Below are 27,203 nucleotides of genomic sequence, written 5' to 3' on the forward strand. Positions count from 1 at the left end.
TGGCTCGCCCAATTTATCTGCAAAGCCAAGTTAAGAAAAGGTACAAGTTACAGTTGAAGTCCGTCGGTGAATTTAGAATTACAAACGCCAAAAAGAGGTTGACCGACGGACTCTCCTCATATATAGCATGAAGACGACTACTAAGTTACATCAGTTTTTGGAGACGCATCATATTTATATTAAATGCTAAAAACGTAATAAGTTTTTTAGAACTCACGTCGGATCTTATGACTATTTTGTACTTTCGTCACAAATGTTAATTTTTCCATACACACCCATATGTGCACCCGACACTACAGTTGCGTACGAACCTAGGCTCTAAGCGTTTTCACTTGCCGTACACATTTTTGGTTATATTAGAAGAAAATTACATAGTGGTATTAAGTGCTTATGTTATCATCACGTGTAAGGCTTGACCATTTCTTAACTACATCTCTTTCATATCTTATTTTGAGTTACTCATTTGAGGTTTCCTTCTACGCTGTGTGTCAATAGGAATTTTCTATTAAGTCTATTCTATCATAGAGGTTTAACAACTATATGTTAAACATACAAAATAAAAAAGAACATATATACAATATAAACAATCGGTAACTTCTCAATTAACAAGGAAGACTGGCCTTACCTTTTTACATTCAATAGCATAATTAAATATGACTAACTACAAGAATCATATACGAAAATAAAACTAAAAAATATAATGACAGAATATATGACTGTTACATCAGTTATAACCGAATTTTTCCCTTTTTTCTTCTTTCTTCAAAATATATCAACGAATTTCTCAATGTAACTTCCCAAAAGATACAAAATAATATTGAGCAAACTTGTCAATTTGAGACGATCTTCATTCTTTTCTTTTACATTTCGTCGTCTAAGCTTCTAACGTATCATTCATTTGACAACGTGGAACATATTGACAAAAAAACTATTCCACTAGTACTTTGTCAGTACTACATAGGCTATTTCGCTAGTAGTTTTTAAGTACTAAATAATTACACAAAAAATTATGTTGAGGGCGACGATGATGAGCACTATTAAATATGTATAATTCGCATACAAACAATTAAAAAAAAAGAAATAAAAAGTCGAGACCTAAGGACATTATTCAAAGGGAGAACAAGTCATACTTCTTGCGTCTCTTAGTACCAATTGCAAGTGCCTAACCTGTTTTAATCGTGGCAGCATTTAATTCAAGCGGCTCATATTGTACCCACCAAGAACGGTCTGTGCATGTGCCTCGTTGTTTTACTCAACTTCACACAAACAGAAACGTTCTAGTAATTATTGAGAATCTATTTTTTTTTTTTTTTCACCAGTATCTCGAAGTTCCACTGAAAATCCTAGTTGGCGCTTGTGGCATTGTTGCCCGCACAGCTCAGTTATTGAAAGCGTGAAGTGAATTCAACGGATTATCTCATGCTTCGGAAATTTCTTTTATTATTATTATTATTATTATTTTAAAAAGAGGTGGATCTATTTTTTCGCCTATGATAATCAAAAAGTGTATGTTCATAAAATTCAGTATATCGTAACGAACATGAAGTTCTAGTATTAAGCGCTATACCTATGCTAAGGTGCATATGAAAAATATTGCACAAAAGTTCATTAAACAAAGCATATTTGTTGATATTCTGCCAGTTTAGACTCTGTTCCAAAATTGTAACAATAGCTTTAGTACGAGGCGCTTCATGAACCACTCTTCATGAATGCCTGTTGATATAGTCTGGAGGAAAAACCCTGCTTTTGGACCAAACTAAAAATTTCAGTATGTCTAATGTTTTTCAGCGGTTTTTAGCTCGGTGCTGAATCTGAATCTGCCGGGTGTACAAATGTACACCTTGAGCATTTTGAGTGATTCAAGATGGCGGCCAATATGGCGGCCGTAAAAGTGACAGGAATATTTTTGTATATTTTATCCAGATGGGTATCAAATTATATGTTTCTTGGGTTGCAGATTCCAATAATGAAGTCAAAAATGTTATGAAATTGATACAAATCGAGATATTCAATATGGCGCCCAATATGGCGGCTGCAAAAGAAGTTTATGTTGTCATTTCTGAAACCTATTTTTGAAAAAAAAAATATTTACTGACATGAGTAATAATAAATCGTAAAATCTTAATTTTGTGCTCACAGATGTCAGCATTTTCATAGAATTTAGGAAAAATATCTCAGAAACAAAATAAGAGATACTTCCAAGTGAAATATTAGAACGATTTATGAAAGGCGAACATGTTCTGCGTCACAAACCAGGTATCTGGAATGCTATATGGTCAGACATGTTCATTGAGAATACATTTATGCGTTATGGTCATGGACCAGGAGGAATAATCGGACTTACACTAAATCCATCAGCAGTGAAGCGATGGGCTTTCAGCCTTCACACCTGCAGTCGTTTAGTAAATGACATTTATGTCATGAGAGATGGACGAGATATGGAAATAACTAAGCATAAGGAAGGAATGCCATCTCGAGTAAAAGGAGATGCTGCAGACCGAATTAAGTTAAAGGGAAAGCTGTCTCATTGTATAGATCCTCTGAAGACCGATGATCACCCAAAAACTATTGTGAACACTGTGACGGAAAATTTGTTCTCAGAAAGTGAATGTTGATAATGCTGTTGAGATAGGTGTTCTTACGAAGAAAAACTACCAACTGGTTTTCACGATCCAATCTAAACAACGGTTCGTAATGTTTCGTGCGATGACGTCAAAACAACAGCTAGTATTGGTGTCATTGACACAGAACTCTTGTACATGCGTGCAATGTGTCTCACATCTACAAGAGATATTGATGCTAAAGGAGTGATTTCATATGAGCTTACCGCTGTCCTCACATCTTTGTTTGATGAATATGGGACTCCCAGGTTCTGCAAAAGTAAGTCAAAACTGAAACAAATATTACAGGTAGAGAAGTCTATGAGATCGTACAAGCATGAAGATGCTATCATACTTGATGGTTATGCTGCTTTGTGGGTGATCAACTGGCCATCTAAAGGAACTTTTCTTGACTTCATAAAATTGTATCGGTCATATGTGCTTGAAAAATTGAACAAATACAATGTGTACCTGATATTTGACTAAAAATAAGGAGTACAGCACCAAAGGAGGAATAAGAAGCATCAGAACAGAATCAACATGTAGCAGGTATCATAAATTGTCTTTCAACACGTCCTTGCCCTCCCAACAAGTTGTGCTGAATGTTACGAAGAATAAGGTACAACTAGTACAGCTGATCCGCAAGTATCTAATGACAGAAGGGTTGCCATCAGATTCCACCAAAAGCCTATTCATCATTGGAGAAGAAGATGTTACAACAGAAATAACTGCTGATTGTATCAATGAACGTCCAGATAAGAAAAACACTCACGAAGGGGCTGATGTCATAATTATCACACAAGTAGTGATGGTAGCCAATCAGCTGGAAAGAAATTGTACAATAAATGTAATTAGTGATGACACGGATGTTCTCCTCCTCCTGATGCACCACTACCACACACAAAAACTTACTTGTAACATTTTTATGGAGGCAACTCAAAGTCATAGAGGAGTTATTGACATTGGATTGTCTGTGTCCAAACACCGTGATATTGTTTCAAACTTACTACCACTTCATTCTCTTTCTGGCTGCGATATAGTTCCTACTCTTTATGGCATTGGAAAGCAGAAGGCAATGAAAGTACTACAAAGTGGGAAGGAGCTTCAGAAGCTTGGAAATAAGACATCACTACTTGAAGATGTGATTCAGGAGGTAACTAAGTTTATAGCTTCTTGCTATGGTAGTAGGATAACTGGCCCTACAATGATGTCTGGCTGAAGAAATTGTCAAAGAAGTCTGCCGTAAATATCCCGAAATTGAAGAGCTTGCTACCAACTACGGAGGCATTCTCTGAAAATGTAAAAAGAGCTCGCTTCCAGGCTTGTATTTGGAAACAAGCAGATAAACCAGACCCACCAAACATGGATCCGACACATTTTGGATGGTATCGTGATGAGTTGAACAAAACATTGGAACCAGTTACTGTACCACCGGGAACTGTCACGGCAGCGAAAGACATCTTGAAGTTGGTGAGTTGCGGCTGTTCTGAAAACATGTGTAAACGACGTTGTGGCTGTGTGGCAAATCATAATAGCTGCACTGACTTCTGCAATTGTGAAGCCTCTAAACGATGCCAGAATATCTTCACACGTCAAAATACTAGGAATCTAGAAGACGAAAACATGGATACTTCTTCTGACGAAGACTGACAAGTGACTGACCTGTGATATTTATTATTTTGTTGCGGAGTAACATAGAAACATCGGCATTTTGTATTGTAAATGTACATATTTCCCATTAATGTGACAGCAACATAATTCTTGATTAAGAAAACGTCCAGGAAAAAAAATATAAGAAAATCTTCAAACCTAAGCTTTGTTGTTTGTTTTCTTTTGCACACAGAAAGGAATGGCTTTGTAAATAAATATAGAGAAGCCCAAAATGTGGAAAAAAATGTTCTGGTGAGTTGCGGTGACGGAGAAAGCATCAACACCCAATCCAAAATTTCAGTGTATCAGATATTGTTCTAAGTATGTACCTATCTCGAGGGTCGCGAATCTGAATGTTCCATATTGAATATATTGATTTCTATCAATTTCATAAGGTTTTTGAAGTAACTATTGAAATCTGCAACCCAAAAAACATATAATTCGATACCCATGTCGATACAATACTCCAAAAATATTCTTGTCAATTTTACGGCCGCCATATTGCGTGCCATAGTGAATACCTCGATTTGTATCAATTTCATAACATTTTTGACATTATTATTGGAATCTGCAATCCAAAAAACATATAATTTGATACCCATCTTGATAAAATATACAAAAATATTCCTATCAATTTTACAGCCGCATCTTGAATTACTCGAAACGCTCAAGGTGTACATTTGTACACCCGGCGGATTCAGATTCTGCACCCTCAAATTAGGTAAAAGCCATCGAGAAACATTAGACATACTGAAATTTTTAGTTTCGATGGATTTCCTCCAGACTAATAAGCTCATTACCTCTAGTCTTCATGAAAACACAAAGTATAATGGTTCATGAAGCGCCTCATAATAAACTTGTTGCAAGTTCGAAAAAATGCCTATGCTGGCAGAATATCAACAGTCATTCTTTATTTGCAGGGTTCTTTACGTGATTTGCTACAATATGTTTCATATACATTTTACATAGACATAACGTTTAATGCTTGAACTTCATATTCGTACGATGTATTGACTTTTATGAACACTTTTACTTATTATGACTATCATAGACGGAAAAAGACCGATATTTGACTACCCACCTTTAAATTATTGGTATTCAACAGGCTAAAGAAAGCTTTAATGTTCTTTCAAGTTTTTTGATGAGTAGTTTCTAACATTTCTGAGACTATAGTTTGGTAAATTCTATGGAACAATCTTTTACTCGTAGGAATTATAGTTGCTTGACTTGGAGTTTAACGTCCCTTTCAGCACCAAGACTATAAGAAAAGTGATTTGCAGCTCCATGGGATCTGAGCTGCCACCCGGAACCGAAGATATGTCTCCCGCGCCAAACGTATGTATGTTAGGCATAAAGCCACCAATTATATTTCTGTTAAAACGTTACTAGTATAATACAGAAACATTTAGCTACTATACTAGTGGCATCTCTCGCTTGTCGATTGCTCTTTCACTGTGACAGCGACATGGTAAGTTTCTTTGTGTTTTAGCGCTTTATTCCTCAACGCCCTATTTACCAACCATCTGTCGGCAATTTCGTGCCAACTGAACCAAGTAATCCACAACCTGTACATGTTTAAGTTGGAGGAGGTTCGACAGTTTGAATAATCTCAAATATCCTTTAACACCAGGGAATAGAAAACAACAATGAATTAACGCACAGAAATCTGGCCGAAAAACGGCGACCACCCGCGCCCCGATCTTTCCCCTGCCAGTCAGTTGTTCTACCGGTTGAATCACCACCGACATGATAAGTTTCTCTATGTTGAGAGTGAAGTACAGAAATGCAACACTGACTTTTCCTACAAAAGCTAAAGCGCAGGCTATGAGGAGAATGATGTTGTGCCTCTTAGAAAATACTCGTCAGCGCACTTTGCTCATACCACGGCTCCAATAGCAAGGTAGATGTTTTGTTATTTACAATGGTATCATTATAGAAGTAATTCTGCAGCTCAATATGCGGGTTCCTACAGTTAAGTTGCGGAAGGTGAAAGGGGTTGTGCAGGAAAGGACTGAATACTTTCTTTCCTCCCTCAATTTGTTCTAATCAAACTATGACAATCCCTCGTTTAACCATTATAATCAAGATTGTTACGTTAGATGACATGAAACATGATTCTGCGCATTGTATGTCATTCCTTAGTGATAGAAAATATCAAGATCTTATGTGTAATCACAACGGACTGGCAGCTGTGGCAAAATAAAACATAAAAAATGGTATGCAAAATAACTTGCGTTAATCTGCATTAAGATTATCAATAGCACTAATTAATATGTACAACTTTCAGAGTGGCAATAACCAAAACATGTCAAAACAAAGAAAAAAATACAAATCATAAAAATATTAGTACCACAAATATAAAACTGCAGAGAAAATACGCTAATGAATACTGTGAGCAAAAACTTCTTAGACAGGAAAGAACTCAGTCTATATTTGATGAAGCAATTATGCCATACAACACGTAGTTCACTTCTGATTGTACGATATCATATACATCTTATTTAGGTTGTTCACACATAAGGTAATTCGTTTGTCCGTTAGTCTGAGCATCGCCGGCTACGATCTCTTAGCTACCATTTCCCTCTCGTAACATGAGATTTAGCGTACAAGGATAGTTGACCTTTCGGCCGTTGTGGCGCCACTAACGTGGACTAAACAGAAGGACAGGTTGTCTATTGTCACATAAGTCTGAGTGGATTTTGACAAGTGTAGTGTGGTCAGGGTTGCCAAATAAAAATATTCAAAATAAGGGACGGGTTGACGAGTTTCAATGAGGATTAACGGGAAGGGTTTTGATAAACATGATCTGGTGGTAAAAAAAAAAATGAGGCAGGCATTAAATAAAAAAGTAATCATTTTAGACTGAAAGAAATACAAAAGTATGAACTATTACAAAGAGTTAATATAGCTCTAAGAAAAATTAGGACTTTTAAAACATTGGATTTCCGTAATCTAAACTTTTTTTTTTTTTTTTTTTTTTAATCGTACTTCACGCGTGACTTAACTATACTTATAATCTTTTTCAAGTTCGGATTTTTCTTTAGGCTGTCGAAAAACTCAGCTTTCATCAACTGGGCAGAACACATATTTCTTGTGTCAGTCCATTTCAGTGTAAAGTTTGTTGAAAAAGCCCGTCGGTTTGTGGACACCCGAGTTTCGGAATTTCTTTCCCCCTACATTGTTTCCTTTCTGCAATACGCTTAGTATTTGCAGTGCCCCTTTTCGGACAATCATTCATTCAAATTAAGTGTAAAATTTTGCGATGTAATAGTTCCAGTGTTGCTGAAGAACATAGCAGATGTTGAAACAGAATGTTTTGAACATGCAAAATTTTTAAATGCCAAGCCATTATCTGGGGAAGTGCTTCGTTTGCAATCTGTAAAGGATTTTTCTCCGGCGTGTTTGTATTATCTTTTATTCTTAATCGATACTAATTGTATTCAATTTTAAAAACATTTTTAGTGATATTATAGGGGGGGACTTTAGAATTCTTTTCTTGTTATAGCTATTTCACTTGCCTGCTACATAGAGAAAATATTCGTCCACTTAACTAGCGCCACAGCGGCCCCTGAAGGAACTAGGCCCTGTTCGCTTGTCTGTGCTATTTGGGAAGGCGCTAAGGGATCGTAGCCGGCGATGGTCTGAGGCCTGAAAAGATCGTTCAGCATCTAACAATATGAAATGATTATGTTTGTAGCATATCACAGACTTGGAATTCATAATAACATTAATCGTGCTTTCCATATATTTGGTTGATCAACAACGATCTGTCCCTCTGCTGAGAAGCGTTAAATTCTTATTTCACAGGTGAGTTGCATATGGCCAATGATTATAATAAATGGAATTTATTTACAATTTATTGTAAATATAAAAAGATATGGCATTTTGCCACAACTGGTGGTCTTTACTAATCACAAAAGATTGGTTTTGGCTTTTAAAGGTCTGTAGTTGAAGTCACTGAAAAGATGCATCCTAAAATTAGTGATTTGAAAGATTGTTGTTAATAAGTATTATTTTCAAACAAGTAAAAGTCAAATATTTATTACATTGTTTATATTTCTTGTGACTGTTGTTCTATTACCACAATAAATTCAAAAACTGGAATAATGCAATTACCAAATATAAGATATACTTTAACATGACTTGAATTTTCTGAACTACGTACCATGATGATTGTAGATAAATGCGCTGTAATTAAGGCATATACACCTCCCGAGGCACCAGCTAAGAAAACATACGGGTCTGATATGGACGTTCCTAAAGATCCTGCTAAAACTCCTGCCAGATAAATAATAAGAACACGCCACCAATGATGAACCATTTCTAATGGTATGCCTAACATAATTTGTACCAATAAATTGACGACTAGATGAGTGATTCTGTCGAAGAAAGAAAAGAAAAACATAAGAAAAGAACAGCTCTATTTTCTTTTATTATTAGTGACAAACACAGATATGCCTTATTTAGTACTTACAGTAAGTTCACTATACGACCTTTTTTCAAATCTATAGGGTATCCAAATAAATTTTTGCCGTTCGTAATGGCCTTGTTGTTCGAGGGTCACAGACATGTTATGACGTTAGTCACGTGCGCGCGACGCGATAAGGAGGTAGGCAGAGCACTGACCGACATTAGAAGATGCTCGTTGGGCACACTACAGAGAGCTTGCTCGTCAAGTGGCACAGTGAAATGGAGATGTCGAAGCAACTCATTAGGGGGTGTTTGCTGTATGACTTCAAGGTAGGCCTATCAGCAGCCGCATCACGTCGCCGCACATGCCAGACGTTCGGGGAGAATGCCGTGAATGAACGCACCGCCCGACAGTGGTTTCAAAAATTCCGGACCGGCGATTTGGGCTTGAGTGATGAGCCCCGCAGTGGACGACCACATGTGTTGGGTGACGACGCCCTGAAGACAGCCATCGAGGAGGACAGTAGTCTTACATGTCAGGAAACAGTCAGACTGCACCTGCATCGCATAGGGAAGATATACAAGTTGACTAAGTAGGTACCACACACATTGTCACCGAGCAACAAACGACAGCGAGTTGAAGCCAGTTTATCCTTGCTCTCCAAGCACCAGAACACACCGATATTTGGTCGATTGGTCACTAGTGACGAAACGTAGATCCTTTACAACACACCCAAGCGTACTCGACACTGGTTGTTGCCACGTGACGCAGTTCCACACACCTCAAGACCACCTTTGCATCCCAAGAAGGTTATGCTGTGCGTATGGTGGAATTATCGCCATGCGATTCATTATGAGCTCCTACACCAGGCTAAACCATCAATGCGGATGTCTACTCGCAGCAGTTGCAACGAGTGCATCGTGCATTGCAGGAAAAGGAGCCGGCATTGGTTAATCGCAACGGTGTGCTGGCCCTTCACAATAATGAAAAACCATACGTGACAAAATGGACTCGGGAAACCATTCTGCAACTTGGCTGGGAAACTTTGTCATCCACTATATCCCCATTACTTTTCCCCTACAGATTACCACCTGTTTCATTCCCTGGACAATTACCTTCGTGGGAGACAATTTGAAAATGAGAGAGACCTGCGGACCGCACTCACGGACTTCTTTACTTCCAAGACCGCTGACTTTTACCACCATGGCATTGTACAGTTGCAGGAACGTTGGTAGAAGGTGCTGGATGCAGATGGCGATTACTTCGAGACGTAACCGTGAGTATTTTGTGCTACAACGTAGACTCTGTGAGGACTCTGAAATCGGCAAGAACTTTTTTGGATACCTTGTATAAAAAGTCCTGAATGAATTATCAATTTCTAGCCAAACTGTAAAATCTTGGCATTTATTACGCTAGTAGTTCCTATTAATTTGTGAAAGTGTCCTTTGCGCTTTAGCTCCAACAAAAGTAAATCTAATAAAAGTGTACGTATTATTCGCTTGACACAAAGAATACGTGAAAATATCTCTTCAAAATAAGTGAAACGTCATTGCAAATCTTAGTGATTAAATGTAACGGAATCTTTAATTTAGCATTTTTTAGACTAAACGAAAGCGAATGGTTACGAAAAAAAAAAAAAAAAAAATCATGGAACAAAGAATCGGAAACAAGAAATCTCACAGTCACGATGTTTCCTATTGTAGAATTTACCCCTTCGTACCAGAACTGAGAATTTTATCACTAAGCCATCGCATTTTTTTAAGGGGTATTAAGTAAATGTTTGACTATGTAACAATCACTAATAAGTAAGTGGCAAGATGAAGTCCTCGAGACACAATTCTAGTCTATGTAGAAGATTTGGGTTCGTTTTATAATGAAAGTACCTTTTGGAGCCTTTTAAGCTGTAGGTTTATGTCTCATCTACCCACGGCTAACATTACGTTTAAATTTGCTCAAACTAAATCAGCTTACTGGAAGAATGGGACCGAACTCCACTGCAGCTAATAGATTAGCTTTTGTTTGTTGCTCTTACAAAGAATGTAATACAATTATCCTCATGTTTAAGAAAGAAAATAATCTATCTAACCTACTGTTGGTGTAGACTGATTGAAAAGCTGTTTTATACATGAACTCAAAGTTACTCATCTTGCTTATCCTCTCCCCCGTGTCATGTTTCATATTTCTGTACAAATCATTAAATCTCGAATTGTTGCTGACTTCTGTCAGAATTGTTAAGATATAGGTAAAAAAAAAGGGTTTAGTGGAAACGTGATGGATGGGAATTAATTACATACTCTATATACATACATATCAACATTTGTAAGCGTAAACCTCTTCAAGTTTCCAGTGCAGGTTCTCCACAGGTACAGATCTTAAGTCATTGTATTACTTCTTGTGTGGCTATAAAGACAGTGAAGGTTTCAATTATGTTATTCCAACTTTTGTCCGAAGTACTCATGTCCGAGTTTAATTTTGATTGCTTTGTTCGAATGAATGAAAAAGATCTTGTATGAAAAAGGCTTGTCTTCCTATGAATTATGATGATTTCACTTCTACTTTATCAATGTTTATACATTTTAGGTTTTCGAAAGACCTGATGTTGGAGCATATTTGTCACGACTATGTTCTTTCAACCTGGTATATGTATGTTTATTTTTGTCATGTCTATGTACTCGTCTTAGCACGAGAACAAGCCTTCATAGACATTTGCCAAAGCAAATCAGTGAAGTAACTTATATATCCTAATAAGCTTTTTTATCTTGTTTGGAGGCACTAAATGTGTTACAATTATGTTTTCTGCAGTTTTTTTATTTATTTATTTATTTGCAAACGAATGACGACATATCTATCCATTTCTTGGTATCATCTTCTACATTACTAGTGTCCGTTTTGAGTGATTTTTCAACTTGATGTGAATATTGTTTCAAAATATTAATAGCCTATCATTTTTTCCCGATGTTTAATAAAAGGTGATTTTATTTGCTTTCTTCTTGTCATTGTTACATAAATTTAAGGATCAGCAAAATAAAATCTTCCAAATGTGGGCTTTTGTTTTATTTGAGTCTGCCAAATCTGTGTGTACGTATTGGGTGCCTGAGGCATCTTTGCGGTATATCTTGGTGTGGAATGTGTTTAATTTCCTATTAAAAATTTCTGGACTTTGTCATATCTAGATATGACAGAAAGATTTGGATTAGATTTTATTTGATTTCAGCGTCCTTTTTAGCAGCGAGGCTATATGAGACGTGGACCTACTGCTTAAACGTAGGATGCGAACATGAGCTCCTGCCAGGAATCAAACGCGGGTGTCTGCAATGTATATATCGATATTACGTATTCATATGCAGGGTGTTCCTGGAAAAGCCGACAAACTTCGCATGTGTTCAGAACCTCAATACAAGAAAGAAATATGCAGCTTTGATCGAAAACTAATTACGGAAACAGGGATAATAAAAGGGTAAGAGAAATGACCAATTCCAGTAATTACTTTTAATTAGCTCTCTCTTCGTAATTAAGCGTTTCCTACAACACTCACAGAAAAACTTTATTATTATTATTATTATTATTATTATTATTATTATTATTATTATTATTATTATTATTATTATTATTATTATTATTATTATTGAGACCCTGAACACATATGATAAGTTTGTCAGTTTATCCGCGAAATATCCTGCATGTTTACTTATAAGCTTGATTAAGAAAAATGATTAACGGCAAAGACAGTTTCGAAACATTTTCCCGTTTCTATGTTGTGGAGCCCAGTTTCAAGAGGAACTAACAATAATCTCTCATCATGGGCGGGTCCCATTTCCCTTTATAACGTTTGTCCATCTACAAAATATTCTAGTGAAAACGCTCACCCTGTTCATTGCTTATAGCAGCTAATTTTTCAGAGAACTAACTCAAATGGAAATCAGACAGTGAATGAATTTTAAAATACATATTTCACCCTTGTGCCTCGCAATTTTTCAAGAAGGTTCTGTCCTAGTATTTCATAGTTTCCTTCTCTTAGAAGTAAACCTATCGATGTCGAACTCTACTTTCTTGTCCAAACTTGGCAGAGAAATGTGGAATACCACGAAACGAGCGTAAGCAAAATTTACAGTGCTTTCGTCCATAAAGACGGCCGCAGTGGTCAAAAACCTGATTGATCAGAATAAGCCATAATAATGTGTTTCAAGTTTGAAAATTTCATTTTATTTGTACAAAACTGATACAGGTATGAAAAGGAAAAACACATTAACCGACACTGGGAGAAAGTAGACATCTATTTGGAGGTATATCCTCATCATGAGGTTGGTCATCTTGTATCTCGCTTGACATTTTTAAATAAGAAGAGGGTCATGTAATATATCAAATTGGGTTAGAATTTTACGAGAAACACAATGGGTCCGCAAGCATTGAGGGCCCAGCGAGCAGAGTGGCGTGTATTAATTGCATGTATTACGAGCAAAATTTAGTCATAGGGACCACGACACACTTGTTTGCTCTAGGGCCTAAAATGTTGTTAAAACGGCATTTGGGAGTAGAGTAAACGGCACTAGCGCGGAGCCCAATTGGGAGCAATCGGTTCAATCAGTTGAAGGCCGGCCCTGATTACAACTACAATCTCTACCCTCTTTCCTTTCCTTGTAGAAGGTGAAATAAAAAACGCTGAAACAAGCGCTTCATTATTTTAAATGGAAAGTCTAAATACCAAATTTCATGCCTCTAAGCTTAAGAAATTCGGTGATGTGGATATCTTATTATAATAACTACAACCAACATTTCACCCCTTTCTACGTCAAATTTCCAAAAGTCCTTTTTTAGTGGCACCTTATTCATATGTCCTATGTATTGTCTAAACCCCAAGTTTCTAGCTTAAGCACTTTGGCCTAGGCATTGATCAATCAGTCAGGACTTTTATATATATATATATAATTTTAAAAAAAATATACTTCCTCCTTTAGATAGCGCCGGATTGCGAATTTACTTAATCCTATTTCTTCTTACTGTGTACATTGCAGATACTATGGAATATCTATAAAATAATCTATCCTCTTGTCAAACTTCAGAAAAATAAGCAAACCGACAAGCTATATATTTCTTTTTAAATTACAAATTAGTATTTTTAGGTTGATCTAACCATATTACAAGATATTTACACGGAACATCCTAATTGTGCAAAAACCATTAATTCAAACAGTTAATAGGATCACTGATATGGAATCAACACTCAAAAATTATTTAAGTGTCGAGATTTATTTTTATTGTACAAAATATATGTAGTATTCCATAATAAATATAGGAATGAATACTTTAATAATAATAATAATAATAATAATAATAATAATAATAATAATAATAATAATAATAATAATAATAATAATAATAAATTTACTGATAATTCAGCATCCATTCCCCATCCAAATTTCTTTCCTCTGTACTAAGTCTCTCTCTCTCTCTCTCTCTTTCTCTTTTTTTTTTATTCTTTCTTTCTTTTCTGATGTAACACGCATCAAATACACTTCTTTCTATAAGCGACGGAAAAAGTATGCAAAATCTTGACATCTTCCTTAAGCCTACTCTTGTGCTTAGAATCATATAAATGCTTAGAAAGATCAGACACTGCGACACTTTCTTCATTGGAGTATCTAATATGTTTCTTAAACCGTCGCCATTTTGGATGGGAGGGGGAATGTCATACTAATTTAATAGTCTTTACATTCACATGTGACTTTATAAACTCCACTTCCTAAGGTCCGATCAGCAAGATAAGTTTTATAGTTAATGAAAATATTTCCCTATTTCTTGGTGGCTTATAACTTACTTACAACTCACATTTCATGGCGTTTTGAAATAATCTAACGGTAAGGCAAGGGAATAAAAGAAAAGTCATTTTTTGTGATGGATCTTCCTTCCTTGCTTCTAAGATCTATAAACTAACTTATGCTACGCTTGCTATGGGACACACTATTCAGAATCAAAATCTCACCTTCCGTTTCGGACTGTTGTTCCTATTAATGATTTTAACTTCTACTATATATTTTGGCACCCTCTGTGGCCATGAACACGTGGCATTGAGATGAATATTTAGCTTTTAACTAAAAAAGTGTGTGTGTATGTATTCAGAATACTTCTTCAGTTACGGGACTAGGAAAACTAGTTTTTGGTTGCTTGTTTGTTCTAACATTCATTTCAATGCCACGTGTTTGTGGCCACACAGGGGCCGAAATACACACTGAAAGCTAAACCTTAATAGGAATGACAGTCCTAGGTGCAAAGTGACATTTTAACTCGTGCCATCTTTCAAAAGTAATCGTGTCGTAATCATTCGATTTACCTAGCTGGAAAACAAAATCATTTTACGTGTGTGTGTTTATATAGAGATCAATTGATTTTAGCTTTTTTTCTTCTTTCTTAAATAGTTTGTCGATTATTGTATGAGAATATATCTGTTTACTGCACACGTTAACCGCTCGTATTCTTTGAATATACTAGTTTTTTGGCAAAAGAATAGATTCTTAAAAACTAACTAACTAACTCTATGGTCTATGGAACCCGGAGGTTCAATGCCGCGTTCTCAATAGCTCTCCACTGACTTCTATCCTTAGCCAATTGGATCCAGTTTCTACTTTGTATTCCTATCTCTGCGAGATCCATCTTAATATTGTTCTCCCATCTGCGCCTAGGTCTTCCTAATGGTCGTTTTCCGATTGGTCTTCCAGTCAAGACTTTGAAAGCGTGTCTACTTTTTTCCATTCTAGCTACATGACCTGCCCATTTAAGCCTCCTAGACTTGACGACCCTAACAATGTTGGCTAAACCGTATAAATTATGTAGTTCCTCGTTATGAAGTTTCCGCCATTCCCGTTTCTTTTGGGTCCGAATATTCGTCTCAGTAGATACGTATAGATTCTTAAAAGGACTTGTAAAGTATCTGATATGTAAAAAGAAATAGGAATAATAAATTCGCAATCTGTCACTGCCCGAAGAACAGAAACGTTTTTGCTTTGAAATGATAGCAGAAGATAACCGCAAATCTGGAATTAGTAAACAGAAAAGTGTGTGTCGAAAATATGAAATGAATGTGTATTCCTCACGTTCTTTAATTAATTAGAAATCAGTCAGTTGAAATGCATGCACTTAATTTATATTTCACTATTATTTACTATACCTAGTCCGTTTGTTTCTGAGCTATTGTACGACAAATAATGAAACTATAATACGATCACTGAATATACCCAGTACTCGTCGCAAAAAAGCTATTTTGTTTCTTCATTAAAATAACAAATGGAAAATTAAACTGTCACTCTGTACTTGTCACACTTAATTTCCGAGTACTCACTTGAACTATAGGAATACGAGTTCATTCTACGTTCCGACATTTGGACTTCCATTAATTCAAAGGTCGTCATTTCTACTGAATTCAACCGACTTCAAAAGAGAAGGTTCTCAATTCCACCCGTTTATTTATATATATATCCGAAAATGACTGTACCTATTTCTTTTCTTTATTTTCTTTCTAGGTGACCAGTGTGCGGAGATTTGAAAGAAGCATTCATTGCAGCTAGATCAAAGTTTTCCTTCATATATTCGCCGTACGCATACGCACAAATTTTACAGGATGGCGTGGACCAAACAACAGAACGAATTCTGTTCAGTAACATACACAAAAATGTCCGTTATCTGAGTTCAACGCAATTTTCGATGATAGTATGGGTTTGATCCACCTAAGAACTCCATTAAATATTAGCATACACAACTCATGGAAACAAGTTGCCTATATAAAGGGAAAAGCACCGGCCGACCGTCGCATTCGAAGGAGACAATGGATCGAGTTCGGCAATCCTTCCAGTGCAGCCCCATGAAGTCAGTTCGATAGGTGTCTAATATCACTTATCAGGAAGCCCAATTTCTTAGGCAAAAAAGATATTACTTTACTTTTGATATAAAAACGATTCTCATACCATATCAGCAGGCCCGAGAATACTTTTTTTTTTTCAAAAGTGTACAATCATCTTTGGACACATCGGGTACGTATATATGTGTTGTGGCTATGGACACGGATAATTTCAACACAAGTACACCAATTTTGATGATTTTTATTTATTTATTTGTTGGAAGAGCATACTTTTTCGGTAGTTGCACACAAATTTCATTGAGATCTAATGATATAGTTTTTAGAGTTAGACCATAAATCATCTCAACGGATGCAGTGTTAATACGGTAATTAACCGACTTCATTGAGAATATGTTTACACATAATTTCAACGTTAGTTTATACATATGTATAAAGAATATACTTCCGAGGTAATCTCGTATAAATTTATAATTTGGATCGGACGTCAGTTTTCGAAGATAGATCATGAAACTCTTCAACAAGTGATGGTGTTAATGCCATAATTGAGCGTAGCTCTGTTCACGTATAATTTCGTAAGTCGTAGACCGATTTAAAAAAAAAAAATCATTCACACATATTTCATATGTCGACCAATTTTATAAGAAGTTGCTTACTAGAGTAACGAAAAAGTGGAAAATAAAGACAAACCTTTAAATATATATATATATATATATATATATATATTAACCGACGGTTAATATTTATCAACAATTTTTATTGCCGAAGTACTCTATATGTAATTATACAAATAAATAAAATATCAAACTTAGTATTTATAACGTAAGATTTTTTAAAATGGTCATATTCCAAATTCTGCTTGTAATTATTCTTACCCAATATGGACGAACATGTATGTAAGATACCGCCAAGCTTCATAACGTATAGGGGTTATACATCAGGATTGTTGCTGCAGGCCCCGTTCCTCGCGTGTCTGACACCAGTACCACATCTACAAGGAAAGCTGTGATCTGAAATGGTCAGAAAGAATGTTAAGAACTTACACATACGGCAAGATGTAAAATAAGTGTAAGTTTCACGTCAGGATTCAAATCCAAACAGTATAGGTTAACACTAAAATTATTATATATAGATACAGAAGCTGGAAATACTTTTCATATTATCCTTCTCAATGTACAGAGTTCTTCCGTAACAAGATCTTCTTTTTCAGATAATTTACACAAATACCTAAAAAATGAATTTTTGAACAATGTAGAATCAGGAAAATAAATAATTACAATAAAAACGTACCTTGTCAACTGTAATATTCTACTTGATGCGTTTCGAGTAAATCTATGCTCATCTTTTTACGAATAATAATAATAATAATAATAATAATAATAATAATAATAATAATAATAATAATAATAATAATAATAATAATAATAATAATAATAATAATAATAATCATCATCATCATCTTCATCATCATCATCATCATCATCATCATCGTCGTCGTCGTCGTCGTCGTCGGATTTAGATGATTTTGCATTTCCTCCGATGAGCAGAAACATTACTCATTACGATATAATTTTATTTCATTAAAAATTGAGTGATTTAGAACAAATTTGTTGTTCCCTTTTTTATTTTACATTTTTGGCATGTTTATGTGCATTTTTAATATTTGCTCATAGTTTTACATGCATATCTTCTAAACAGTAAAAAAAAATATATCCAGCTTTTTTTCTCTTTGAATTCTTCATTGTTGAAAGATGTAATTATATAAATCACATCTACCTCCTCCCCTTCTTCCGTTTGCCTTCAACTGTGTGGATATTTTTAGATCATTTGTAAGCTAGATTGGGGGTTAAGGCAGACAGTTTTGTACAGCGTGCAGCTTTGTTATTGTAAAATGCCCAGAGTTAAATAAGTAATCTTTGAAACTAAATAGTTTGTTTTCCGAATTTGGTAGTGGAATATTCTAAGGTCCTGATACGGAAATTGAAGAAAAAAAAAACTGTACATCATGTGCAGGAGGAGCAATATAAACAAGAACTTAAGATAAGTGCGAATGAAAAAAAAAATAAAAAAAAACAATGGAACAATTCCTTGGGCAATATAGTATATCAAATTATTCTGTTTTTCTCGAATATTTGTGTGAGGCATTCTGACATCTGTGCTGACATTCTTTTGAGTAAAGTGGACAATGTAAAATTGCGTATATTTGTGTATATATATATAGGGTGACCCAAAAGTAGGTACACACCCCTGCATTGATCAAGTATAACATTCTAGCTTATGGGTTTATTTGCTTCGGCTGTTCCGGGTTTAAGGTATAAATAAAAAAGACATTAAGAACAAATAATAAAGACCCTAGGTCTACCTGTTTGATAACAATAAGAAATGATATGAAATACAGTGAGCTGATCAGTACGGGACTGTATATCTACTTTTGGGCCGTATATAAACCATATTCTTCAACATTACGGAAGAACTACGTGAAAAGGATTTACGGAGACACCATGCTAAATATTACGCATGAAGTGGACGAAAAGAAAATACGGAGGGTGTCAGTGGTCGTAGGGATGCGATGCAACGTAGTAATACGGCATTTTTTGGCAAATTTATAATGCAATGAAATAATAATAATAATAAAACCACATCCATTACATATATCGACGGCGAAAGATCAAAACCTCGTAACTCATCAAAACCAAACTTTTCAGGAGAGCAATAAAACTATTCTGCTTTTACCACAAGAAATGCGATACAAGGTTTAAAAAAGTTAGTTTTTCAGGTTTTTTAAATTGGATTTTCGTTTAAGAGCTATACAAACAAAATCTAAAATTCCACAAAAAGTAGAGATACAAGGTTTTTCACTTTTGCCATCGATATGCTAATTGTTTCCCTCGAGCTCCTGCCCGCTCTGAACTATAGATTAAAATCGTGCTTAATTAGAAACTAAAATTGTTTATATTTTAACTTTTTTCTTTTTAGGTTGCCCACAACTACAGCAAATCCCATCTAATCTGAAGAATTATTCAAGGACTTCGTTACACATAACACTGTGTTACTTTAAATCATTGAGTAGCCAGAGATGGCGCAGGTAGCGACACCTATTAGCGTGAACATTTATTATTAAGAATTAGTGTGACGTACAAATTGACAACCAGAGACGTTTGACTTTCATAAATGGAAGGAAAGAGACGCAGAAAAATAAATGCTCTCTCCCTAGTCAAGTGGTTAGCGCGTGTGCGTTTGATGCATGTATTTCCGGGATCGATTCCCGGTGGGAGAGCATTACAAAATTTAATCGCATTACGGTGGTTTGGATCTTATCTTATACTATAGGTCCAATCTCATATAGCCTCGGTTGCGAGCTTATAGTATTTTCCTACTGATCTTGTCCGAAGAGTTTCTTTACACAGTTGACAACGGAAGATTTTGTTGCAATAATAAGAATAATAAAATCCTTATAGAACACAAGGAACACATTTAACATTATAATTAAATTTAATAACCTTGTACATATTTCTATGGCGACCAATACTTTTCAAATGGTCAATATTTCGGATAAAATCCTTGATTATCCTTCAATTAGCAGTAAGAAACAATCTTATATTTGGTTATAATGTTAGAATGTGTTCCTTATGTTCTATAAGTAATAATAGACAATGATGCCTGTAAACAAAATTATCTATACATAACTTTGGAAAAACAACTAGGCTTAATTTGGAGTTAACTTCTGTGGTTGTTTTATTTTAACTTGAAGTTCAAAATAATTTGTTTTGTATTTTTTTTTAAATTGTAACTTGAAGTTCAAAATAATTTCATTATATTCACTGGAATTATATCACCATACTGTGTGATCGATTTATTTAGGAGGATATCAGCTTGTTTTCTTCTTCTGAGGTAGGGCAATCGAGAAATTTCTCAGAAATATTGACCATTTGAAAAGTTTTGGTACCTATAAGAATATCGTATGTACAAGGTTATGAATTTGACTATAATAACAGTAATAAAATGCCCTCTATGTTCCGCAAACTGGTCTGGAAGAAAATGTTACTGAACCACATTTCTTAACTATTTTAAATATTGTTCATTGACATGAAAGCTGTCTACTTCCAATAGCTTTAATTGAGCACAAATAACAAAAAGATCTTAAGTTATCTAGTTTATTTCTTTCATCTATATTATAAGTGGAATTCAAGGCTTCTTTCATTTTCGTAAATGACACCCTTTTTATTTCTGCACCAATCAGTCTTCGGGTTTTTTACGCCATTTTTACTTTCTAATGACGATAGGAGAGAAGAAAGTAAAATAATCGAGAAAATAAACAACTTCGATATTTCCATGGATTTACTCGTTCCGTGGCCCCTACATGCCGAAAAACTTAATTTTGGATGTCCAACCTCATTATCATCACCGTGTTTTATTAATCTGGATCAAATTTTAACTTCCTCCAAAATAAGGGTAGTTCACTGGAAGTTCAAAATAAGTAAATAAATAAATAAATGTTGTTTTATCAAAAATTGTTGTTATGATTATGTTTATATATATCAACATTTCATTAGCAACTCTATAATGTGGTATAAATCATTTTTCTGGGAAAAATCCAGAGAAGGAAGTTTATTCTTAGGAGGTGAGTTTTTTGGACGATTTTCTCAAAAACAATTCAAGTTATTTTGTAAATTAATGTCTCATTAATAACCCTACAAGCGATGAAAGTAGTAATATTACGTTTATGGGTTTACAAATAGAACTATTTTTTATGACAACAAGAAGTGGAATATATACAGATGGTGATCAGAAAAATGGAAACACCTGAATGAAATTGCAACTTACCAGATTAATATGGTGTCGGGCCACCTTTCGCCTTCAGAACAGCCTTGATGCGACGTGGGATGGAGGCATAGAGGTCGTGAATGGTAGCAAGTGGAATTTTTACCATTACTCGTGCAGGGCATCGGCCAGTTCTGTGAGAGAGGATGGAGGTGGAAATCGTCGCCGGAGTCGTGTTTCCAAGACGGACCACAGATGTTCAATGATGTTGAGATCTGGGGATTGGGCGGGCCAGGGGAGGTGTTGAACTTCATCCCGATGTTCCTCAAACCACGCTGCAACAACGCAGCTGTGTGAATGAGTGCATTATCATCCTGGAAGATGGCATCATTGTCCGGGAACAACATCCGGACAATAGGATGCAAGTGGTCTCCTAAAATTGCGACATAATCGTTGGCAGTGATTCGTCCACTAAGTGTGACCAAAGTACCCAATGAAAACCATGATATGGCGGCCCACAGCATCACCGAGCCGCCGCCATGTTTCACAGTTGGGCGGAGACACTGCAGATTATAAGTTTCTTTGGGCGTTCTCCACACATAAACACGGCCCGTGGTTGGGAATAGGGTGAAGGATGACTCATCCGACCATATCCCACGTTTCCAGTCCTCAACGGTCCAAGTTGCATGGTCGCGGCACCATTTGCGGCGTGCGAAAGCGTTATGGTCCCTGATAAGCGGTTTGGCCCGTGCAACACGACCCCGTAAGTTCATGTCATGTAATTCGCGGCGGACTGTGATTGTCGAAACAGGGTGGGGGAGGTGCTGATTGAGTTCCTCCGTCACTTGCTCCGCAGTGGCACGACGGTTCTGCGTGACAATGCGCTTTAATACCCGGCGTGACCTGTCACTCATGATTTTCTTCCGCCCACTGTTCCGCTTCCCCGATGTGGTTTTCCCATGTGTTGTGTAGGCTGTCATCACCTTCGACACTGTCCCACGCGACACACCTAACACAGTAGCCACTGCCGTCACACTCACTCCACATAACCGCGCACCAACAATTTGCCCTCTTTGAAAATCTGAGAGGTCTCCCATTTTACACTACCTCCGTCTGCTGCAGCCACTGGACACTGCTGTTCCACTGCGCCTGACGTAGTATGGAGACCGACCTAACACACCACCACCAGCGGTCCGGCGCTGCGGGCGCCACGACACCACTGCCAACCCATACATCTGACGTGTTGCCAACTACAGGCGTTTCCATTTTTCTGATCACCATCTGTATATAAAAATACAAATACTAGCTTTGTATCAGTAATGAATTTTGTTTCGCCCGTCTTCTAGGTAGGAAGATGAGATGACGCCTTGAATAGAAACGTTTTTGTGACTACGACAATAAGGATTGGAAGTTCGAACACTATTTGAGATGTATGCTTTATGAATGTGTCTGAAGCGTTAAAGTTACGAACAATTTATTAATGAAATTACTAGTAAAATTCTAAGACCGAGTCAGCTGTGTAAATTCTCAAATAGCATGGATAGGGATCGAACCAACGAGGCCGGAGTAATATGAGTATGTCTGTCCTAACAAATCGCTCTGTTTTACTCTTCTAACTAGTGTCCCTCGTGAAGTATTAAATAGCAAGGTAGTCTGAAGATTTTGTATTCAACAAATCAATTTCCACTGACGCTTTAGCATAAGTAGAAAAGGCAAAAAAAAAAAAAAAAAATCGTCACCTGAAATCTGGACCTCCGCTGAACCAAAGTTAATGGCCATTATGTGACTCATTTAAAAGAAACAATAAAACAGTTTTAGAATGTGTTATCTCTGCCTATGAATGAGAGTATAAATAAAAGAAAAAAACAAAATAGCTAGGTTCTGTGGAAAGCAAGAGGATTGAGGTCACTCTTGATAAAAAGAAGAATAAAATATAATGATAGTACATTAAAGAAAAGTAACCTCTTTTAATTTGTATGGGTATGAGAGGTAATTCTTCTCTTGCGTTTAGAAACATGAACAGAAAATAACAACATAAATTAAAACAATTCTCTTTGAGACATGAAAGTAATAGTTATTCAACTATTAAAATTATATAAAAACATATGAATGAGGAATACATAATGAAATATTTTCTAATATATATATATAAAAGATGTAACATTACTCTTACCAGAATTTCTAGTGGAATTTATAGTTATGAGTAAGGCCCGGATTTGTATGTCAAAACGTATTCTTTTCCACTCACGTACATGCTCAAAACAAAGTTTATTATCCTAATTAAGAGTCTTCTAGTGTAAATTACAAATTCTATTTCACATAAAAATGCATATTTTCTGAAAAAAGTTATGTGAATAAATATTTTGATCATTTTTGTAATAAATACATATTTTTAATAATTTTCCGTTATTTTATTCTAAATTTCACAACTTTTTTTTTTTCTCGAACGAAAGTAACATCGGGAAAAGAACAGGCTACATAAATCTATCCATTGTATTTACAAGCAATCCCACCTATAGAAACAGTGTCGTCATAAATTCTGCTTATCAGCGCTGGGCTAACTTGTTCCAAACAAAGAGCTTCTAAAGGAGCACTTTGTACTTTGAAGCCGAAACTGAGAGGAGGACAAATGACCGTAGATGAAGGAAAGAAATCGTAGGCACAACACTGCTAGCCTCTAAAGAACTTTCAGTGACGAATCACGTGACAATTGTCAGGCTGTTCGATGAATCTTTGCACATTTTGTGGCCGAATGGTGTGAAATATTACAATGTTTTGCTTTTACTGACTGATGGTGCTCCCTATATGAGGAAAGCTGGTGACTCTTTCCGCATGCTACCCTATCATAGTTCACGTGACATGTGGCGTATACGCCCTACATTAATTGTGTGAAAAAATCCGAACCCTTTATCCTAAAGTGGACGAGTTAGTGTCAAATGGGATTTTTTTTCCGTAAAATCGCAAACTAGAATTGGACTTTTCAAAGAAACAAATCTCGGTCTTTCACTTTCTCCAACACCCGTAATCACGCAGTGCGATACCTAGCTTAATGCAGTACTATATTATGCGGATTGTTTTAAAGCATTTGTATCTGTAGTAACTAAACTAAAGCCAGACGATGAATCATCCATTGAAATTGTTCAAAATTTAGTAAGTAACAGTGGCTTGAAATGTGACTTGGCTTTGATACCTGTCAATTTCGGTTTCTTGACTCACTCTATAAAGAAACTAGAAACTACGGTAGACTTATTGAGTACTTCGAGTAAAGAAGTACAGTGCGTTGAAAGAAAACTGAATGTTCTTTCTGCTTCGAAAGCTGAAATCGTAAGAAAAAGAATTTAAGGATCTGTTTGAGAAAAACATTGGCTATAAGACCCTATGTATAATATCTGAAACATTGGAAGGATAAAACACAAGTGAAGTTGATGGTGTGAATAATCGTGGCATGCCCCTTTTCAAATAAGCTAGGTTGACATCGTGTCATGTAGAACGTTCCTTTTGTTAATGAGGCATTATTCTGTGACAATAGGCATGGCTTTACGATGGACAATTTGGAAAAGACGTTAGTTATGCACTGCAATTCCCACATAATTTCAATATCTGATGAATAGGAGCTATTAATGAGTACCAGCACTTTTTCTTATGTTGAGCGTTTTCCCATACTTTTCCTTGTTACTTTTTGTTAAATATTTTTTTTAATTTTTAGCATATATATTTTTTAATTTTTTAGCATACTAGCAGCGTTCACCCCGCTTCGCTGCGGTCACCCCGGAACGCAATAAACTTTGTTACTTAGATAATTTTTACTTTTTCGCTTTCAAGTGATATGATAAAAACCATAGAAGATTGCAGTAAATGTTAACATTATATCGCCTGTCATTTATGTTAACCCGCCCCGCTTCGCTGCGGTCACCCCGGAACGCAATAAACTTTGTTACTTAGATAATTTTTACTTTTTCGCTTTCAAGTGATATGATAAAAACCATAGTAGATTGCACTAATGTTAACATTATATCGCCTGTCATTTATGTTAACCCGCCGAGTGACACGGTCATGCGGGTTGCATATAAATACGTTTATTTTTACCTATGATGAACTAACAAAGGATTTGTACGTTATGGACACTTGAATGGTCAATTATCTCAAGACACTGGTAATTAAAAATTAAAGTGATATGATAAAAACCATCTAGGGTCCAAATCCTAATAACCCCCCAAAAATGAAAGAAATTGGTTCAGCCGTATTAGCGTGATGAGGGAACAAAGGATTTGTACGTTCTCTTTTATATATAAGATAAAAAGTAAATATTTTACAGTTTTTTAGCATATTAAAGTCCGGGCCCTAGATAAGCATAGCAAAAAATTACAAATGAAATTAAATGAAACTTTATTTTAAGCTCTCCACAGCTGTGCCGGTTGGGATAAAAGAAAATATAAAGGACGATGAAAATACGTCGAGAAAGAATTGGTGGAATATAGAATTTGGGAGAAAACGGGAAAACCCACGAGCACGATGTTGTCCACCACTAACTCACATGACGGGACCCTTTGCGCCAGAGGTGAGTGATCTATCACTGAGCCACCGTGACCCATACAATTATCCCAAAAAAGGAAAAGAATTATAGAAGTCACGTCGTGTTACGCATAGAGACATTACTACCTGTTGTAAGCACCATTTGGGCAATAACATCAGACAGACTTTTCCTCATGTTGGTTACCAGATTGGAACACACTGATGGATGCAGCCAAAAACAATGCCAGAGTTCCATGAAGTGAGCGTGAAGAAGTTCCTGAATCCCAGTTTTGTCGACGTATTTCCCACTCTTGAACGTGGAAACCTAAACATGTTCTATGGGATATTTGGGAGGCCAATCGAGGCAGATCAGTTCAGGGTGATTATCGAAACATCCCATTGCCTGTCTTGATGTATGAACAGCACTATCGTTGTGTATAAAAATTAATTCATCTTCTTCTGGGAATTTTGTTTGAAAGGATGGCAGCAGCGTGTTCTCTAGTAATTGAATATACGTTAACTGGTTATCCTTCCAGAAGTTGGCATGAGCTCACCCGGGCCAGCAGCTGTAATAATTATAACTACAGAATTGAGCCCATATTCTTTCAGAGTGTGACGTTCGAACTACGTGCTGTGGTTAGATCATGTGGTGATATAATAGTATAAGGCTTCAATTTGTTCAAGGCAAAAGTATCAACCGCATTACATTTATTTGTTCTCTATGGTAAAATCGTTGCCATACATAGTCCTACAGCTACATACCTAATATATCATGTGCATCATTTTTTTTGTTTATTGCCAATAATTCTTCTCGTCCTCCTAAAGGTTCACATGAGATCTCAGTCGAACTCCAGTATCTTGGAAATGAAGCGTTCTTGCAAAACTTATTTTCGGTTATTTTAAGTTCGAAAACATTTTTTATATACACAAATTCAGACTACATCAGTTGTTTCCTCTTCCCAAACATGTTTTCAATGTCCAAAAATGTTGCTACTGTAGACCCTGATTTCACCCCCTTCAAGGGATTTTAGGCAAAAATGTTAAAAAGATCAAAGTTTTAGCTCTGTACGAGATGGAGACGTCCAGCAATTTTCAATTTGGTAGGACAAATACATGCTGAGATATCCAAAGAAACGTAAACGCCTAAAATCGAAAAAAAAAACGCAAAATGGCGGCAGAAGCTGCATCGCCATGGGATATTGTAAAAAATAATTTATTATGGTTTTGAAGTACCCTGATGTAGGATAAACATTCATGAAAAAATAAGATTTTTTGAAAACGTTGAGCGGCACTTTTTTCTCGATCACTTTGCATGGATTGACCCTATAGTGTCCACGAATACTGTTTCAACTGATCAGAAAACAGGAATCTACAGGCTAAGCGATATGGGGTAATGCATTGTATTTTATTTTCATCTCTCGAT

General features: G+C 36.0%; 1 protein-coding gene across 1 annotated transcript in view; it reads right to left on the reverse strand.

Moving 5' to 3' along the window:
* Window positions 1-27,203, reverse strand: part of rho-4 (rhomboid-4) — a 57,722-nt gene that overhangs the window by 15,012 nt on the left and 15,507 nt on the right. Inside the window, 3 exon segments of the mRNA XM_081768820.1 lie at window positions 8,416-8,629; window positions 17,383-17,430; window positions 17,432-17,517. Coding sequence (XP_081624946.1) covers window positions 8,416-8,629; window positions 17,383-17,430; window positions 17,432-17,517 — 348 coding nt within the window.

This window comes from Thermobia domestica, chromosome 8 (genome assembly GCF_964235325.1).
Source record: "Thermobia domestica chromosome 8, izTheDome1.hap1.1, whole genome shotgun sequence".
Classification (NCBI taxonomy): Eukaryota; Metazoa; Arthropoda; class Insecta; order Zygentoma; family Lepismatidae; genus Thermobia; species Thermobia domestica.